Genomic DNA, 21392 nt, shown 5'->3' on the forward strand with positions numbered 1-21392 from the left:
CTCTGCTAAATTCGCCTTGCGAGCGATCAACTCGGAATGAGGGCCTCTAATCCATAATCTAAGGTTGTCCTCTGCAATGCTCACGATAGCAACAGAGGCTCCCTTTTGGACAGCAGAAGTGTAATACTAATCTATTTTATTAATCTCTGACCACTTGTCTCTATACCTATTCTACTCCTCGGTCATCCCCCTTTTTTTCATTTTCGACACACTCTCTCATCCAATTTGGGTAAATCTGCGTGAACATTAACCCATCCCAAATAACTTCTGCTACAGTCATACCACACTGGACATGCCCGATCTCATTTGATCTTGGAAGCTAAGCAGTGTTGGGCCAGGTCAGTACCAGAAGGGGAGACCCTCTGGGAATACCAGGTACTGTAATGTTAAGGACGAATTATCTATATACTTACCCAGGAAAGCAGAAGTGTACTTTTCTTCTTTCAAAACCAGACAAATTTGGCGCATACACTCTCTCATTGGGTGTCGTACGGTATGCCAGCGCTCAGGCTCCCGGCGACCAGCATATCGGCGCCGGGAGCCCGACCGCCGGCATACCAACAGCGTGGTGAGTGCAAAGGAGCCCCTTGCGGGCACGGTGGCGCGCTACGCGCGCCACACTATTTTATTCTCCCTCCAGGGGGGTCGTGGACCCCCACGAGGGAGAATATTTGTCGGTATGCCGGGTGTCGGGATTCCGCGGCGGTATACTGTGCGCCGGTATCCCGACATTCGGCATACAGAAGACCACCCCTCTCATTGCCCATTCGATGGAAACAGATGGGCAAAAGCAGAAGTGACTGGTTCTCTATACTCAATACTATCTTTTAGTAGATGGTATCACTGAATTAATACTCACTTAATGTATCCTATGGGCTCTTGGAGTCACAAAGCCTGATTTCTGTTCCTTTTTAATATCTATTATAGATTCATGATTCTGAACAAGAGAACAGGAAAACAAACATTTCGCTCTGAAAAAAGTATTTTTATTCATGTCTGACATAGACAGTCTATTTAATACACTTTTTAACTATTTTTTTCTCATTTGGGTATCAATATTTTTTTGTCTGTATATCTTCAACAAAAGTTACGTTTAACGATTTTTTTTTACTTACCTTCAATATACTTACCTTATAATTCATCCTATCACATTACTATGTAAAAAGTGTGCCCCAGAGAGACTAAACAGTCTTTTTGCGTCTCTGCAAAATCCCACAAAAGTTTTTCCTGAACTAACAGCACCACCAACCAGATGCTACTGCATAAAACCTTTGAGGCAAAGTCAGTAGTCATATGTTGGCTTTTGTAAACAACTTCTACCCTCACATTTGTTTTTGATTCTTTATAGCAGTCCTGACCAGTGCGGATTCCAAACCCCAAATCTTTGAATTTAAATGAGATGCAACTTTTTTTTTTTTTATGTACACATAAAGGCCTCCTCTGGGGGATGTTTTGTTCAGTCCAAAAACATACTTGTAGGTAAATTGGCTTCTGGCCACAGCAGACACCAGTGATTGGTTATTTGTACGGTAGACTATATAAGCTCCAATAGTTAAGGGACTACTGTGAATGAATACCCACACTCTGCAAGGAACTGCTTACATTTGTATTAAATAATGCAAAAGATGGACTCCTCTACTCTATGGGGAACATTTACTAAGCAGTGATAAGGGCCCTCATTCCGAGTTGTTCGCTCGCAAGGCGAATGTAGCAGAGTTACACACGCTAAGCCGCCGCCTACTGGGAGTGAATCTTAGCTTCTTAAAATTGCGACCGACGTACGCGCAATATTGCGATTACAAACGAGTTAGCAGTTTCTGAGTAGCTTCAGACTTACTCTGCCTGTGCGATCAGTTCAGTGCTTTTCGTTCCTGGCTGACGTCATAAACACACCCAGCGTTCGCCCAGGCACTCCCACCGTTTCTCCGGCCACTCCTGCGTTTTTCCCGGAAACGGTAGCGTTTTCAGCCACACGCCCCTGAAACGCCGTGCATCCGCCCAGTAACACCCATTTCCTGTCAATCACAATGCGAACGTCGGAGCGAAGAAAATGCCGTGAGTAAACTTACTTTCTTCATAGTAAAGTTACTTGGCGCAGTCGCAGTGCGAACATTGCGCATGCGCACTAAGAGAATTCTCACTGCGATGCGATGAAAATCTCCGAGCGAACAACTCGGAATGAGGGCCAAGAGTAGAGAAGTGAGCCAGTGGAGAAGTGCCCATGGCAACCAATCAGCACTGAAGTAACATCTATAATTTGCATACTATAAAATGATACAGAGCTGCTGATTGGTTGATGGGGAGATTTCTCCACTGGCTCACTTCTCCGCTCTTATCACTGCTTGGTAAATGTTCCCCTAAGTAACTAGGGCCGCACAGACACCGCGCTCACACACTGATATCCCTCCATATAGCCGGGACAGAGGTTCCCAGCCCGCTGCAGACTGAGGAGGAAATGTACTAAAGGTATATACACACGGTGAAATTTTGACTATGCAATTTCCCTTGAACTCCCCGGGGCCCAGAACCACCATTTTTTACTATATTTACTTGCAATTTTGACCATATGCACTGTATGTGATTTTGACTGTATACATTTTTGACTATACTAGAAACTAGATTGTACACAATATAGTCAAAATTGCCTTGCCTGTACAGTCTATTTTTCTTGCGATACCGACCCTGCGCATCAGTATCGCAAGCTATGTACACACGGTGCGATATGTGCTAACTTTTCTTACGATTTTGACTATATAGGAAAAATCGCAAGCAAACATCGCACTGTGTGTATACACCAGGGGGACATGTACTAAGCATGATAAAAGTGGAGAAGTGAGCTAGTGGAGAAGTTGCCCATGGTAACCAATCAGCTGCTCTGTATACGTTTATAGTATGCAAATTATAAATGTTACATCAATGCTGATTGGTTGCCATGGGCAACCATCCACTTTTATCACTGCTTAGCCTTAGTACATATCCCCTAGTCTTGAAAAGTGATGACGTGGAGAGCATACCTCCCAACTTTGTTGTCATCCAAGGAGGGACAGTTCTGCGCGCCGAAGGCGCGCGCCCGATTTTAGGGGGCGTGACCTAACGGAAAGGGGGCGTGGCCTCACGGCAAGTGCCGCGATCGCAAGCCACGCCCCGTTTTCGTCATTATGGGGGCATGAACAGCGCTGTGAGAGCTGCTGGTCATGCCCCCTCTCCCTCCCTGCCGTGAATAGACGCTGTGCGCATGCGCACAGCATCTATTCACCGCTGCTCTGCTCAGAGCAGCGAGTGACAGGGGGGCATCTCCCAACTGCCCCCCCACCCGCGGGACACTGCGACCCGCGGGTGGGACAGCGGGACAGACCGTGAAAAACGGGACTGTCCCACCGAAATCGGGACAGTTGGGAGGTATGGTGGAGAGTGATAAAGTACTAGCCAATCAGCACCTAACTGCCATGTTTCAGGCTGTGTTTGAAACATGACAGGAGCTGATTGGCTGGTACTTTATCACTCTCCACTTTGTCACTTTTAAGGCTTAGTACATCTTGCCCTGAGACGTGCGCCTGAACTAACTCAGATGACCCCGCCCCCTCTCCACGGTTATCGCGTGGTGTGCAGCGAGAGTCCCGCTACTAGGCACGTGAAGGCCGGAAGTTATGCTCTCCTCCTCCACGCCGCATACAGGGATCGTTCCGTATAGCGCGGCGTACGCCGGGAAATGTAGTTCCAAGAGCAGCCTCACGGAGATTCCACTAAGCGACATGGCGGACAGGAGGCGGCGTAGGAGACGTGTGTCTCAGGATAGCGAAGAAGAAGAGGAGTCCGGGAGTGAGAGCCCCGGCTCTGTGGAGCAGCCAGCCCCGCCTGCCAGAGTTGAGAGCCGGGAGCCAGTGGCCAGAAGAGCGGAGCCAGCCAGGGATGGGAAGGAGTCTGAATGTGTGAGTATAGCAGGCCGGATAAGGGCTAGAGAACAGGAGTAAGGGAGAGTGCTGCCTGCTGTGGAGGATGTATCATGTGAGCGATGTATTATAGATCAGAGGCATGCATGTGTACCAGCTGTGTGTCATACTTGCCTACCTGACCCTCTCCATGAGGGAGAAAATGCTCTGTTCCTGGACTTTCCTGGTAATGTATGATTGCCATCACCTGTAGTGAAACACCTTTCTTATCAATTACCTAGCTCACCACAGGTGATGGCAATCATACATTACCAGGAAAGTCCAGGAACAGAGCATTTTCTCCCTCATCGAGAGGGTCAGGTGGGCAAGTATGCTATGTGTATGTGCTCTGCAGTGTTGGAGGTGGCCTGGTATAGTGTAGTTAGTTTTACACTGAAAGCTGCGTACTATCAAACCACATTCACTTACATTTGTCATGCTGCTGCTTCTATATATTCACTTCGTCTATTGTCTGTCTATAGCTTCTCAGGTTGCAGCACCCAACTGGACTACACACCATAAATTCTCTATCCTACACTAATGTATACCACCCAACTAAGGTTGATATTCAGTTACCCCGACAGCAAGTCAGGCGATAAGTATCGCTGCCGGGGGCTATCTAATTAGCCCAGATAAGCCAACGCGTGCTGCGGCTTATCAGGGCTTTTGTTTCACCTGCCTTCGGCAGGCGAAGCGAAATCCCCTCTAACAGCACCGTTTTCACCTGAAAACATACAGGTTTCACTGAACCTGTGTGTTTACTGGTGTAACCGTACATTCTATCGGCCGAGCTAATCAAATAGCCCGACCGCAGCACTCGAGGAAACATCGGGGGTTTTTACTCCCTATATCTCCTTGGGCCAAATTGAATATACCAGAGCTAACAGACAGTATAGTAAGCCATTTCTCATCCAACTAACCAGTGGCGCAGTACACCCAACCAACTTTATCAGACTGGGGAAGAGGTGATTTATCAAGAATTGCATCTGCAAATTGATCTGGGTTCGATATTAGGGGCCATAATTGAATTACAGAATGCAATTCTTATGGCAAGATGCTTTATTGTATGCCCACAAGAATGGAGCCTGTCCCTGTGATTTGCTCAATCTCAAAGCAAAAAAGAATAGAGAACTGCTGCGCCCTTTAGGCAGCAATAGAGGTTAACTCTGGGTGACACTCTAATCCCCTATCTAAGATAAACAACCAAACAAAAATGAGCGTTCCCTCAATTGCACACTACTAAAAAATGACAGGAACCGTCGTACAGATAGTAAATGTAACCACAAGTGAAGAAGGGTAAATTATACCCAATGGTGGATCTTCCCTCAGTCTGTAAGATGGATCTTTTTTGTCCCCTGATGATCTTCTTTTCTCTTGCGTCCTAGAGGATGCTGGGGACTCCAAAAGGACCATGGGGTATAGACTGGATCCGCAGGAGCTTAGGCACACTATAAAGACTTAAACTGGGTGTGAACTGGCTCCTCCCTCTATGCCCCTCCTCCAGACCTCAGTTAGACTTTGTGCCCAGGAGTGACTGGACACACACTAGGGGAGCTCTACAGAGTTTCTCTAAAAGACTTTGTTAGGTTTTTTATTTTCAGGGAGACCTGCTGGCTACAGGCTCCCTGCATCGTGGGAGTGAGGGGAGAGAAGTCAGACCTCCTTCTTCTTAGTTCAAGGTCTCTGCTTCTTAGGCTACACACTCTGGTACTCTACTGAGACCTGCTATTGCTTCAGCCTGGATGTGTAGTGCTGTAGCAGCGTGGACAGATACTCTGTTAGACGACATAGATTCCCTCGACAGAGATACTGTTTTGCTAACCCTGGGCCATATCAAAGACGTCGTCTTATATATGCGGGATGCTCAGAGGGACATTTGCCTGCTGGGCTCTAGAATTAATGCTATGTCCATTTCTGGGGCATCCTTTCTTGCCAGAGGCAAGGGGTAGAGGTAAGAAGCTGCACCATGCAGCCAGTTCCTAGGTACAAAAGTCCTTCCCTGCTTCCACTAAGTCCACCGCATGACGTTGGGGCTCCACAGGCGGAGCCAGGTGCGGTGGGGGCGCGTCTCCGAAACTTCAGCAGCCAGTGGGTTCGCTCACAGGTGGATCTCTGGGCTATACAAATTGTATCTCAGGGATACAAGCTGGAATTCGAAGCGACTTCCCCCCGCCGTTACCTCAAATCAGCCTTGCCAGCTTCCCCCATGGAAAGGGAGGTAGTGCTGGTGGCAATTCACAAGCTGTACCTCCAGCAAGTGATTGTCAGGGTCCCCCTCCTTCAACAGGGAAGGGGTTACTATTCCACAATGTTTGTGGTACCAAAACCGGACGGTTCGGTGAGACCCATTCTGAATTTAAAATCCTTGAACACTTATATAAAGAAATTCAAGTTCAAAATGGAATCGCTCAGAGCGGTTATTGTAAGCCTGGAAGAGGGGGATTTTATGGTGTCGCTGGACATCAAAGATGCTTACTTGCATGTCCCCATTTATCCACCTCACCAGGAGTACCTCAGATTTGTGGTACAGGACTGTCATTACCAATTCCAGACGTTGCCGTTTGGCCTGTCCACGGCACCGAGAATATTTACCAAGGTAATGGCCGAAATGATGATACTCCTTCGGCAGAAGGGAGTTATAATTATCCTGTACTTGGACGATCTCCTCATAAAGGCGAGGTCCAGGGAGCAGTTGTTGATCAGCGTAGCACTCTCAGGAAGTGTTGCAACAGCACGGCTGGATTCTGAATGTTCCAAAGTCGCAGCTGATTCCTACGACGCGTCTGCTTTTCCTGGGTATGATTCTGGACACAGAACAGAAGAAGGTGTTTCTCCCGGTGGAGAAGGCCCAGGAACTAGCATCTCTGGTCAGGGACCTCCTGAAACCAAAACAGGTATCGGTGCATCACTGCACGCGAGTCCTGGGAAAGATGGAGGATCTTTCAGTGGGATCTGTTGGACAAGTGGTCCGGATCGCATCTTCAGATGCATCGGCTGATCACCCTGTCCCCAAGGGCCAGGGTGTCTCTTCTGTGGTGGCTGCAGAGTGCTCACCTTCTCGAGGGCTGCAGGTTCGGCATACAGGACTGGGTCCTGGTGACCACGGATGCAAGCCTCCGAGGGTGGGGGGCAGTCACTCAGGGAAGAAACTTCCAAGGGCTGTGGTCAAGTCTCGAGACTTCTCTACACATAAATATATTGGAACTAAGGGCCATTTACAACGCCCTGAGTCAAGCAGAGCCCCTGCTTCGAAACCGGCCAGTGCTGATTCAGTCAGACAACATCACGGCGGTCGCCCATGTAAACCGCCAGGGCGGCACAAGAAGCAGGATGGCAATGGCGGAAGCCACAAAGATTCTTCGATGGGCGGAGAATCACGTGCAAGCACTGTCAGCAGTGTTCATTCCGGGAGTGGTCAACTGGGAAGCAGACTTCCTCAGCAGACACGACCTCCACTCGGGAGAGTGGGGACTTCATCAAGAAGTCTTCCAACTGATTGCAAACCATTGGGAACTGCCACAGGTGGACATGATGGCGTCCCGCCTCAACAAAAACAAAAACAAATATTGCGCCAGGTCAAGGGACCCTCAGCCGATAGCTGTGGACGCCCTAGTGACACCGTGGGTGTACCGGTCGGTATATGTGTTTCCTCCTCTTCCTCTCATACCCAAGGTACTGAGAATAGTAAGAAAGAGAGGAATAAGAGTTCCGGATTGGCCAAGAAGGACTTGGTACCCGGAACTGCAAGAAATGCGCACAGAGGACCCATGGCCTCTGCCTCTCAGACAGGACCTGCTGCAACAAGGGCCCTGTCTGTTCCAAGACTTACCGCGGCTGCGTTTGACGGCATGGCGGTTGAACGCCGGATCCTAGCGGAAAAAGGCATTCCGGATGAAGTGATTCCTACGCTGATAAAGGCTAGGAAAGACGTGACAGCAAAGCATTATCACCGTATATGGCGAAAATATGTTGCTTAGTGTGAGGCCGGAAGGCCCCTACAGAGGAATTCCCGCTGGGTCGTGTCCTGCACTTCCTACAGTCAGGGGTGACTATGGGCCTAAAATTGGGGTCCATAAAGGTCCAGATTTCGTCCCTCTCCATTTTCTTTCAAAAAGAACTGGCTTCACTGCCTGAGGTTCAGACGTTTGTTAAGGGAGTGCTGCATATTCAGCCCCCTTTTGTGCCACGAGTGGCACCCTGGGATCTTAACGTTGTGTTGTATTTCCTGAAATCCCACTGGTTTGAGCCACTTAGGACGGTGGAACTAAAGTATCTCACGTGGAAAGTGGTCATGCTGTTGGCCTTAGCTTCGGCTAGGCGTGTGTCGGAATTGGCGGCTTTGTCATGTAAAAGCCCATATCTGATCTTCCATATGGACAGGGCAGAATTGAGGACTCGTCCCCAATTTCTCCCAAAGGTGGTATCATCGTTTCATTTGAACCAACCTATCGTGGTGCCTGCGGCTACTCGGGACTTGGAGGACTCCAAGTTACTGGACGTAGTCAGGGCTTTGAAAATATGTTTCCAGAACGGCTGGAGTCAGGAAGACTGACTCGCTGTTTATCCTGCATGCACCCAACAAGCTGGGTGCTCCTGCTTCAAAGCAAACTATTGCGCGCTGGATCTGTAGCACGATTCAGCTAGCTCATTCTGCGGCTGGATTATCACATCCAAAATCAGTAAAAAGCCCATTCCACAAGGAATGTGGGCTCTTCTTGGGCGGCTGCCCGAGGGGTCTCGGCTTTACAGCTTTGCCGAGCGGCTACTTGGTCGGGTTCAAACACATTTGCAAAGTTCTACAAGTTTGATACCCTGGCTGAGGAGGACCTTGTGTTTCCTCATTCGGTGCTGCAGAGTCATCCGCACTCTCCCGCCCGTTTGGGAGCTTTTGGTATAATCCCCATGGTCCTTACGGAGTTCCCAGCATCCACTAGGACGTCAGAGAAAATAAGAATTTACTCACCGGTAATTCTATTTCTCGTAGTCCGTAGTGGATGCTGGGCGCCCGTCCCAAGTGCGGACTTTCTGCAATACGTGTATATAGTTATTGCTTAAATAAGGGTTATTGTTATGAGCCATCCGTTGAGTAAGGCTCAGTTGGTGTTCATACTGTTAACTGGGTTAGGTCATCACAAGTTGTACGGTGTGGCTGGTATGAGTCTTACCCTGGATTCCAAAAATCCTTTCCTTGTAATGTCAGCTCTTCCGGGCACAGTTTCCCTAACTGAGGTCTGGAGGAGGGGCATAGAGGGAGGAGCCGGTGCACACCAGATAGTACCTAATCTTTTCTTTAGAGTGCCCAGTCTCCTGCGGAGCCTGTATATTCCCCATGGTCCTTACGGAGTTCCCAGCATCCACTACGGACTACGAGAAATAGAATTACCGGTGAGTAAATTATTATTTTTTCTTCTGTACATATAGATTTTCTTTTGTATTCATATGTTTTCTATATCCTTACTTGGTGTTGATGAAAAATGTAGAAAAGTTTAATAACCGTCAGAATAACTTTCTTTGAATAAAATGCCACTGTTTTACATAAACAATTCATTTAATTTGTTTAAAACCCCTTAGAAGTGTAGTTTCTGGATGTTTTAACGAAAATGAAGACATTTTTATGTTACAAACGCATTACTTTTAGGTTGTGCCTGTTGGGCTCGTTTATGTGACTTCGAACATTGCGCCAGACTGAAGGTTAAAGGGTGATCCTATTTAGGACTACACCTGACACCCTTCATCTCAGTCACTGCCTTGATTTTTGTTAATTCAAGAGCACTGTCTCTCATGTAACCTTGTCGACAGCCAAAAGCAGGGAATCTGTAATTGCATGCCGCTGGGATTGGTTTAGGGCTGCTTGCTTGGCATCATCAATATGGAAATACAATGGTTGAAGGTCCTGGGCAATCTGCTTTAGCCATGTTTTCTTTGGCATATCACGTGCTATTTTCCATGCATCCGGGCGTGTTATTTAGGCACTTGTAATGTTTTCTTTTAGGCTCCATTCTGAAGACTCCTCTGAACCACTTTAAACGTTGTCTAGTGATATAGGATTCAGTTGTGGGTTGGTCTTGGCATAGTTTTTGGATGTTTTAATTTCTACAGAAGTCTGTTCGTTTTACTTGCATGTTTCGTAAGCACCTCATTTGGAAATGTTCCAGCTTTGCTAGGTCATTGTAAGGATTGTCGGATTCTGAACCATAAAGTAGTAATTGTTCTAACCGATGCGTTGAATATCCTAATTTTTCTGGCAATGGAAAGGTCCTGTTGGTTTCAGAGGATTTTCTTTCAGAGATGCAAAGGCAGCTGTGGTACAACCTATACGACTACATTGTATCTCCTACCTTTCAATTAGCAATACAGGCTGCGTATCCCTTATCCAAAATGCTTGGGACCAGAAGTATTTTGGATATCGGATTTTTCCGTATTTTGGAATAATTGCATACCATAATGAGATATCATGGTGATGGGACCCAAGTCTAAGCACAGAATGCATTTATGTTTCATATACACCTTATACACACTGCCGAAGCTAATTTTAGCTGATATATTTAATAACTTTGTGCATTAAACAAAGTGTGTGTGTACATTCACACAATTCATTTGTTTCATATACACCTTATACACACAGCCTGAAGGTCATTTAATACCAATATTTTTAATAACTTTGTGTATTAAACAAAGTTTGTGTACATTGAGCCATCAGAAAAAGGTTTCACTATCTCACTCACAAATTCTGTATTTCGGAATATCTGGATATGGGATACTCAACCTGTAATAGTTTTTTCACACATTATCTAGACAGGTGTCGTCCTTTTTAATATATTTATTTTAATATCTATGTTCTTCATATGTCGAACACGTACCCAAGGTGCATCCACTTTTACCCATCTACATCCACTTTTACCCATTTACCTGTTTACGAGACTGGAAATACAGAGTACCAGCCTTTCCCAAGTACCCATTGAGTTCAGATCACATACCCTTAGGACAGAGATGGGGAACCGTTGGCCCTCCAGCTGTTGTTGAACTACACATACCAGCATGCCTTGCTACAGTTTTGCTATTTGGCCATGCTAAAACTGTTGCAAGGCATGCTGGAATGTGTTGTTCAACAACAGCTGGAGGGCCGAAGGTTCCCCATCCCTGCCTTAGGATCATATTAACCAGGGAGTTGTATTCCTTCTCTTCCTGCTGGGTATTTGGATATTGTGTGTGTGCCCTTCATGTTGCTTTTACAGGTCCAAAAATTTCCGATGCACGGGCTCTTTGTGGTTTGACTGTTTCCAAATAGATGATAGCTGGTTAATTAAAGGCTGACTGCCCACTAGAACCGATCAGCTGGGACCTACTGGGTGGCTTGGCTCTTCGTTGGAGCAGCTTTGCTTTGCACGTCTGCTGCACTTTTAGCAATTCTACTGATTTGACATCTTCGCCTTTCAGGACGCTAGTTTCGAGTGAAGGTTCTACACACAGTACAGGAGCATTCCTTCCCTTATTGGATAGTTTTGGCACGTCTTCAGTGTCCCCTATGGATAAAATGCAGTTTTGGTGTTTACCTGATACATCCTTTCATTTGATTCTAGGTGGACATTGGATACCCACCCTTACCCTTGGCTTTGTATGGATTGTTTAAGGATGTGGTGTTCCAGGCCCACTGACCCCTTTTTAGTGTGTGGGCTGGTTCTCCTGTTCCTCTCCTCTGTCCTTTTGGGCTTTGATTGTAATAAGACTGCTCTGTGCAGGGGGTGGAGTATAGGGCACAAGGAGTCTCAACAAAACTCTTAGTACCCAGATGCTTCCAGCACCAGCTATACTCCAGTGTCCCCCATGGAATCGGAGACTACGTATCGAGTAAAAAAACAAAATCCCATTATGGTTGTGTTGGCAGTGTGTGTAATCTTGGAGACTAATTTTTCCAGTCTTTATCTTGCAGCTCATGCAGGATACCTTTTCTACTATTAGATGGTTAAGCACAATCTAATCCTCCTTGGGACTTAAGTGTCACCAAAGTTTTCTTAATCAACAAGACTGAGAAACTGCTTCCCAATAGCTTCTGCTAAAGCTTGCTTATGTTATAATATCTGAGAACACTTGTAAGATACTTAGCAGAGAGTTTGGAAGCCAGACTTTTGTTTTTACGTGCAATATACTGTACGTCATGTATTGCCTTTTATAAAATTGTTTCTTCAAGTCGCATCAAATCTAAAACACCTTCACAGATAATCTGTAAAAATCTTTTACAAAATATAGTAATTTGTCTTTCCGCTTTTTCCATCTCTGCACTGTAAGATTATCTGTCCAATCTTTCTGGTTGAATTGAAAATCTAGTAATGTTTGGGTGAAAATGAGTCAACCATTTTCTCCCAAAAGCTGGAAAATGTACAAAAATGGTGATTTTGATAAATTGATTAATTCAAATGGACTTAACCAATTTGTCTGAAAGTCCATTTTTTTTCTCTGTTTTCCAGTGTTTTGGAGCAAGTGGTCAATTGACCAAATTGCTTGGCATACATTACCAGATTTTTGTTCCAACCAGAAAGATTGGACAGAATTTTTTTTATAGTGTGTACCCAGCTTTACTGACCCATGAAAGTCAACATTTATTTTGTCTGAATGCGTACTTTGCAATGACCAAGGTAAGGTAAGCTGCTCATGTCCAGTGGTTCTACAATCAGGGGTGCCTGCAGGCTTTGGAATGCGTTTTCTCCATCACTGAGCTTGTGGTGGTGGGAGAGGGCAGAAAGTGTTTTTTCTTCCTTCCTCACAGGCATGTTTGTGTGAGTGAAATATGTAAATGTAGAGTAGAGGGGTTGGGGCTTGGTGACTGCCGGTGGGGATCCTGGCGGTCAGCATATCAATCCCAGCCGTAGAATATTGGGGGGGGGCGGTGGGGCTGGGGGGGGGGGGGGGGGGGGGCGTGCGGGATGGTGGGGGGGGGCATGCGAACGCAACAAAGCTCGCCACAGGTTCTATTCCCACTCTGCGGGTGTCGAACACCCACGAGTGGGAATAGTCGTAGTGGTTTAGCTAGGTAACCGTGCCATGTTAAGGTATTGAGCGTTGAAAAAATTGGTATGGTAGTATGTGATAGAGCATGGAGAGTTTGAGGGAGCAGCCGGAGTGCATTGTTTTGTGGTGCGGTCTGGGGAAAACTATAGGTCAGTAAAAAAAAATCTAGCAGATTCTCAGTAAATTATTGGTTATTGTAAGATTGTTAGTTTGTGTGGAGAAGTGATACCATAAAATATATGTAATATTGTGTTGTTATTTTTTATTAGGAAAGCGAAGACGGTATTGAAGGAGATGGTGAGTGTTACATTTAATGCTTTCTGTCTCACTAACAGTTTTGTTTTATATCCGGATGCTTCGGTTACATACATTGCATATTTTTACCATATGTGTTAAAGCTGTTCTACCTTCTAAATGACTGAACATATAAGCTTGCCACTTTAAAATGGCTATAGGGTGGTGGGTGGGACATCCAATCAGTAGCCAAAATATCCATTATTATAGTTTGATCAGCCCGATCACACACCCAGTCCGCATCATCACATAGTCCTGGGTTTCTGCCTGGCTGTGAGAATGCTATCGAGTTTGAGAAAAAGGCATGTCATTGATCGGCAGTAATGAAATAGGAAATATGTATTAAGGATTGCAGTTAGAAATTACATCTTTGTTTCAGCAATTTTTTTTCATCTAAATTACGAGCTTGTCAAATTCTAGTTCAGATAGGTGTAATTGTATCTACATACTAAACTGAATTCTTAAACATAGGGCTCATGCTCCACTGAGGCTGTGTGTTTTTTTTGTTCTTGGGGTTTTGTTTTGTTTTTTAAATATAAAACAAATATACAAAAATGACCTCACTGGATAGTAGGAAGAGTTTGCAGAGGGCACAAATAAACAAAAAGGAAAGACTGACTGAGCTCAGAGAAGTGTGTGGCTCAGACTGGTGTTTGGAGTAGCAATGAGGGAGTACCAGTGGGAGTAAGGAAGGCTGCATCAAATTGGTGGATTTACAAAGAGCTTTTAGTGATTTGAAGGCTGGGAGAAAGTCTGAGCATCCAATCCGGAATTGCATAGGTAGTTTCCATGGAGAAGTTTTGTAGTTTCAGATGAAAGGTGGTTATCAGAGAGAAGGTAAAGAAAACAGAGCTAAGAGGTTATGAGATGAGGTTTGAGATATATGAAGTAGGTCGTAGGAGCCTAGTAGGCAGGTCAGTGATTTGGAGGTATTATTTAGGACAGGGGTGGGCAATTATTTCAGCTGGGGGGCCGCTTAACACTTCCAGCGAATATTCGAAGGCCACACACAAAATACTCAAAAAGAGTCCCCTTTTTACACATTACGGCAGATAGCGTCCCCTTTTTACACATTACAGCAGACATCGTCCCCCTTTTTACACGTTACAGCAGACAGCGCCCCCATTTTTACACATTACGGCAGACATTGTCCCCCTTTTTACACATTACGGCAGACTGCGTCCCCTTTTTACACATTACGGCAGACATCGTCCCCCTTTTTACACATTACAGCAGACAGCGCCCCCGTTTTACACATTACGGCAGACATCGTCCCCTTTTTACACATTACAGCAGACAGCGCCCCCGTTTTTACACATTACGGCAGACATTGTCCCCCTTTTTACACATTACGGCAGACATCGTCCCCCTTTTTACACATTACAGCAGACAGCGCCCCCGGGTACTAATGGTTCCCTGAAGGAGGTCTATTATTGGGATCCCGGTGCCCTCCGGAGGGGACTTTACTTCTAGTCAACGGTTGTGCTGCCCGTGTCCAGTATGTATATGTATATGTGTATGTATATGTATATATATATATATATATATATATATATATATATATATATATATATATATATATATATATATATATATATATATACACACAGTGTATATGTTTACAAATACACACACACACATATATATATATATATATATATATATATATATACACACACACACCCACACACACACACCCACACACACACACACACACACACACACACACACACACACACACACACACACACACACACACATATATATATATATATTTATATATATATATATATATATATATATATATATATATATATATATATATATATATATATATATATATATATATATATATATAGTACACACAAACACACATTACGTATACACACCAAGCCAACACGATACAGAGCCAAATATTCCAATTTAATAAATAGCAGCATTATAAAAAACAACTAAGAAAAAAAAATACAGCCAGCTTACTTTTGTCTCTGCTGCTGGCAGGCTACAAGTGACACTAGGGATTGCCATCCGTAAGTGACAGGAGAGCGAGAGTGAGAGCTCGTCCCTCCACTCATGCACCCTCCGCTGGCTCCACGTTCCACGCTTCTTTTTGCACTGCAGCCTGCATGCCCAGTAAATGACTGAGCCGTAGGCTGCACGTTTACTCTCCATTGGACAGCTGAGCCGTCGCAGCTGTCCTTCACTTCTATGCGGTGCCGCGGCTGTAATTAGGTTGTCAGGGCAACCCATGGGGAGCGCAGCGCCGCAGATCGGAGGTCTGATCTGTGTGCGGGCGCAGGGGGCCCTTTTAGGAAGCGGGGGCCTGGGGTACTTACCCCCACCCCCCCGGGCTCCCCCCTTAATCCGGCTCTGCGCCCAGCGCGATTGGTAACAGAGGAAATCCCGGTCACCTGACCCTGTGACGTGACCGGGAATTCCTCAGCGGCGCCTCGTCTGAGAGCAGTGCAATGACAAGCGGCCTGTCGGGCCGCTTGTCATTGCACTCTAATGGGGCACAGCGGGCCAGGCACGATCGGTCCGCGGGCCGCATTCGGCCCGCGGGCCGCCTGTTGCCCACCCCTAATTTAGGACATGGGGATTCAGTTTTGTGATTTACATGTGGAGAGAGAGCTCAGTCTTACAATACCTTTAGGATGTCTGGATGCTGGTCTTGCTATATATAGATAGATAGATATAGATTGTAGTCAAGATGTGTAGAATGTATAGGTTTTGTAGCATCTCCTTTTTAAAGGGTATATTTTAGCAGTAAGGTTTAGCAATGACATTTGTTGCTACACCCAATAGGCAGTCTGTTTTTTTTTTTTTTTTTCCGCTGTTTATGTTCTGATTACTTTAAAAGCAGCAAAATTATTAAAACCTGTAGTTACAGGGTGGAGGTAGTGTATTTAAACAGTAACCGTTATTAACAAGTATTTAACAATCTCTAGCAATACAGCTAATTTTTTTATTAGTTGCTCTTGGTTACTGTACATTTGGTGACTAGCGTGCGCACACTAAGCTCATATTGTTTTGTGCAATCGTTAATTTCTAAAAAAATTTTTCCAAATTACATACACTTTATTTTTTTTTATTTTTTTCTGTTCCCCAAAATGCAAATATTAACCTCAAGGGGCATAGGGGGATATTCAATTGTGTCGGGGGTATTTTCGCCTAGGCGGAAAAAACAGACTGTTGCTATTTTTAGGGCAAATGGGGATTTGTCCTATTCAATGGCAGGGCTGTCTTTTCGTCCAGGCGAAAAATTCAGCAGGAGTGAAAAACTTGTGGATTGACGAATCCAAATGTTTTTTCACCTGCGCCAGCGAAAATGCGTACTGTTTTCAACAATTTTGAGGCATTTTTCACCAAATGCCTTTTCACTAAAATAAATAAAAAAGATTAAAAGGCAAGGGCAAACATGCCTTAAATGTCAGAAAAACAGCCTGCAATTGAATAGGCAGGGCGGTGAATTCAACAGCTCATATATTACCTGAGCTAATTGAATACCCCCCATAGCTGACATATAAGTCAAATGTACAACTTGTTTGTCATTTTCATGAACCACAGCGTTCACTTATGTAGTAGATAATATCCGCTAAGCCTGATGTAAACTATGAAATTCCCATACAACAGAGGTTTCAAAATGCCACCATTACAGTCCAGGTTTTAAGGATATCCATGCTTAAGCACAGGTAGCACCTCAGTCAGTATGATTTAACCCTATGGACTTGAGCATCGATATCTTTGAAACCTGGACTTTAATGGTGGAGTTTGGGAATCTGCTACAAAGTGAAGCTCTAATTGACTGTATGGAGTTCCAATACATTGTTTAGAATGTAACAAGGCAAACATTTAATAGTCCCTTTGTGCATTACTTTACTATTCCTGCTGCCCGTTGCCAGAATCGGGCAGTGATCGTGTGCATAAACAAGAGCTCATTTATTTTGTGTTACTGCCCCTTTGTGTGTAAGTGGGACTGAGCTATGTTTTGGCACTATTGCCAGTCCTGCAGCTGAATCTCTCATGATCTTACTGGATCATGCCTCATGTTTGTGTGAGACTGCTGATGTTTCTTTTAGTAGTTTACATGCTCTCTGCTGCTGAATGTGGCTGCTTTATTTATGCCTTTTTGTCTTCTTGACTTACAGCTGTGCTGTCGGACTATGAGAGTGCTGAGGAATCTGAAGTGAGTATCACATAAGTAATGTATGTTGAACTTGCAGACAGGTTCGTATTCCCATATCAGGATTTTGCTAACATACTCATTTGTTGTAATACAGGTTGAGTATCCCATATCCAAATATCCGAAATACGGAATATTCCGAAATACGGACTTTTTGAGTGAGATAGTGTTTTCTGATGGCTCAATGTTCACAAACTTTGTTTAATACACACAGTTATTAAAAATACTGTATTAAATGACCTTCAGGCTGTGTGTATAAGGTGTATATGAAACTTAAATGAATTGTGTGAATGTAGATACACTTTGTTTAATGCAGAAAGTTATAAAAAAATATTGGCTAAAATGACCTTCAGGCTGTGTGTATAAGGTGTATATAAAACATAAATGCATTCTGTGCTTAGATTTAGGTCCCATCGCCATGATATATCACTATGGTATGCAATTATTCCAAAATACGGAAAAATACGGTATCCAAAATACCTCTGGTCCCAAGCATTTTGGATAAGGGATACTCAAACTGTATTTGTAAATACAATTCTCCAGCCTGTTTTAATATTTCTTTGAATAGAGAACATGAATGCTAGAAACAGCTCCCAGCTAAGGGGAGAGCCACTGTCTCAAAATCCTAAAACCATGGATGTGAAATAACCATAAATTGTAACTTCCTTCCTTCCTTTATGTATCAGACCCCGAACATTCCCTAGCTCAGATCTTAAACCAGATTCAATTATTTGGCCGTATTTCGGGTTTCAGTATTAATATGGACAAATCTAAAGCTTTACTGTTGAGGGGCACTGTGACGTGCCCGACTTGGGCCACACGCTTCCCCTTACACTGGGTGTCCACATATATTATATACTTGGGTGTCATGGTGCCACGTTATATCTCGGAACTATACAAACTCAATGTACAGAAGGCCATACAAACCCTGACTGATGACATTAAGAGGTGGGAGCGGCTCCCATTGTCATATCTTGGTAGGGCCAACCTCTTAAAAATGGTGGCTATACCATGCATACTATACCCCCTCCAAACGCTTCCCATTCTGTTGCCTAAACAGGACTCGCAATAGATTAATAGACTTATTAGAACTTTCATATGGAAGGGTGGTCGAGCACGTATTGCTTTGCGAAAACTTGCTCAACCTAAATCCAACGAAGGTATCAATTTTCCAGAAGTAGTGGTTTACAATCATGCCGCTCTTTTGAGACATTTAAGGGACTGGCTGCAAGGCAGCTCTACTTACACGAACACATCATTGGAGTAGTGCTTCCTACCGACTGTAGCTTTGACAAGTTTCCTCCACCAACACGACTGGGAAATACCTGATCATATTCGGTCTAACCTCCTTTTATGGTCTACTAGGAAGATGTGGCACATACTACGACATGACGCAAAATTGAACCCCTATCAATCCCTACATTTACCCCTAATTAAAACCCTAACTTTTTGGACGGCATGGCTGCCCATCCTTTCAAATTGTGGAAGGAGGATGGTATAACGTCAATTCGCTCATTGGTATCAGTGGAAGACCACCGTCTGCTCACCCTTTCCGAGGTTTCAACGAGGCAAGCTGTGATTGCCTCGTCTCCCCTTCCATTTTTACAAACACAATTCTATGTCAGGCATGTTCTAGCACACTTTGCGGATGGAGATTGGGCCAACCCTTTGGATAGCCTCCTGACACACCCTGTACCGAGTCACAAGGCCATTTCCATTCACTATACTTTTTTGAGAAAAATATTGAATCATGCTACTGTGACGGGTGGTATGTCCTCCTGGTTGGCTCACTTTCCTGCCCTGACCATACCAACTATGGAAAAAACACTACTTTACTCCCGAAAAGTCCTCCCTGCAAGCATGTACACTGAATTGTTCCTTAATGTACATCACAATACCTACCTGTCCCCATTACGGTGCTTCCACATGGGAGCGACTGAATCGCACTCTTGCCCAAAATGCCACCAGAGTGAGGCTGACACCTTTCACTGTCTGTGGGCATGCCCGTTTGTGCAATATTTCTGGCACTTAGTTAGGAGATATGCGGAGGCTAACCTTATAACCTATGTACCCTTTACCCCTGAATGGGCAGTTCTGGGTATCATTGATCCTGCTTTCCGCATGCCATCGGAATGTAAAAAAATACTGATAGCCTTAAAAAGCAGGGAAAAAGACGATACTACAGGGATGGATAAACAGCACGCCACCACAGATACCACTATTTTTAAGTAAGCTAAATCACATTTTTAGGATGGACTGGGTGGAGGCTATTGTAGATAAAGGTAAATTCGTAGAACGATTCTTTAATCTTTGGGAATCCTATATCTCTACTTTACCCCTTAATACACGCCTACACATTCACAACAGCCTCAAGAACACAACATGGTACCGGACTAGAGTGGCTGCACAGGACCAACCTTATATCATTGGTCTAGGACTGGACGGTGGTGGTGGCTACCCCCTGGATTGCCCACACCATGTATAATGGCGTCGGCGTAGTGAATGTTGCACTCTTGCAAAGCTAAGGTCTTTATTATTGGAAACAAAAAAAGGATCGATGTGCGGTTTCATATTACCTTGTTTAATCCTTGTGTATTATTACTATATGATTTCTGTACATCATAATCTTTGTTGTGATTGTCCATGATGTCTCAATAAAAAAATTGTTTAAAAAAAAAAAAAAAAAAAATTGTAACTTCCTGATAAAGGACTCTCCTATGGGGTATATGCAATTCCGGGCGTATTGCGGCACTTTTTCGCCCGTTTTTAAATTCGACACAATTCGACCGTCGAATTCTGGCAGGTGGGTGCCGGAATTCGACATATTCAATAAAAAACGGATTTGACAGTCCCGCTGTCGAAAAACGGCTGAATTGATGGAGTTTGATTCGATTTGTAAAAATGTTAAAAAAAAGGTAAAAAACCCGGAAAAAAAAATGCGTGGGGTCCCCCCTCCTAAGCATAACCAGCCTCTGGCTCTTTGAGCCGGTCCTGGTTGCCAAAATACGGGAAACAAAATGACAGGGGATCCCCCGTATTTTAACAACCAGCACCGGGCTCTGCGCCTGGTCCTGGTGCAAAAAATACGGGGGACAAAAAGAGTAGGGGTCCCCCAAATTTTTTGTACCAGCATCGGGCTCCACTAGCTGGACAGATAATGCCACAGCCGGGGGACACTTTTATACCGCTCCCTGCGGCCGTGGCATTAAATAACCAACTAGTCACGCCTGGCCGGGGTACCCTGGAGGAGTGGGGACCCCTTCAATCAAGGGGTCCCCCCCCAGCCACCCAAGGGCCAGGGGTGAAGTCCGAGGCTGTCCCCTCCCCCATCCAAGGGCTGCGGATGGGAGGCCAAGTGTAAAAATGAAAGAATATTGTTTTTTTGCAGAAGAACTACTAGTCCCAGCAAGCCTCCCCCGCAAGCTGGTACTTGGAGAACCACAAGTACCAGCATGCGGGGGGGGGAAACGGGCCCGCTGGTACCTGTAGTTCTTCTGCAAAAAAAAATACCCAAATAAAAACAGGACACGCACACCGTGAAAATACAACTTTATTTCACACATGCCGACACATACATACTTGCCTATGTTGACACGCCGACTGCCACGTCTCCAATGTCGACGAATCCGGGGTACCTGAAAATAAACTTAATACTTGCCTAAATCCAGTGTCCAGTGATATTTGTAGTCCACGTACTTGGCAAAACAAAAAAACGCATTTACCCGATCCATACGGACTGAAAGGGGTCCCATGTTTACACATGGGACCCATTTCCCCGAATGCAGAGACCCCCCCCGTAACTGCTGTCACAGAAGGTCCCTTCAGCCAATCGGGGAGCGCCACGTCGTGGCACTCTCCTGATTGGCTGTATGCGCGTCGGAGCTGTCAGACGCGCATCGCACAGCCCCCTCCATTATCTTCAAAGGTGGGAACTTTGCGGTCAGCGGCTGACCGCAAAGTTCCCACCATTGAAACTAATG

The 21392-nt window shown here is 45.0% G+C and overlaps 1 protein-coding gene and 1 pseudogene across 1 annotated transcript in view; both read left to right on the forward strand.

The window, feature by feature from the left end:
* The first annotated feature begins 268 nt into the window (after positions 1-268).
* LOC134889108 (5S ribosomal RNA) lies at positions 269-387 on the forward strand (annotated as a pseudogene).
* A 3186-nt stretch (positions 388-3573) lies between these two features.
* Positions 3574-21392, forward strand: part of CASC3 (CASC3 exon junction complex subunit) — a 130397-nt gene continuing 112578 nt past the window's right edge. Inside the window, exons 1-3 of the mRNA XM_063959768.1 lie at positions 3574-3929; positions 13205-13232; positions 17378-17415. Coding sequence (XP_063815838.1) covers positions 3648-3929; positions 13205-13232; positions 17378-17415 — 348 coding nt within the window. The 5' untranslated portion in view covers positions 3574-3647. The remainder of the gene's footprint in view (positions 3930-13204; positions 13233-17377; positions 17416-21392) is intronic.

This window comes from Pseudophryne corroboree, chromosome 3 (assembly GCF_028390025.1).
Source record: "Pseudophryne corroboree isolate aPseCor3 chromosome 3, aPseCor3.hap2, whole genome shotgun sequence".
In the NCBI taxonomy this organism is placed as follows: Eukaryota; Metazoa; Chordata; class Amphibia; order Anura; family Myobatrachidae; genus Pseudophryne; species Pseudophryne corroboree.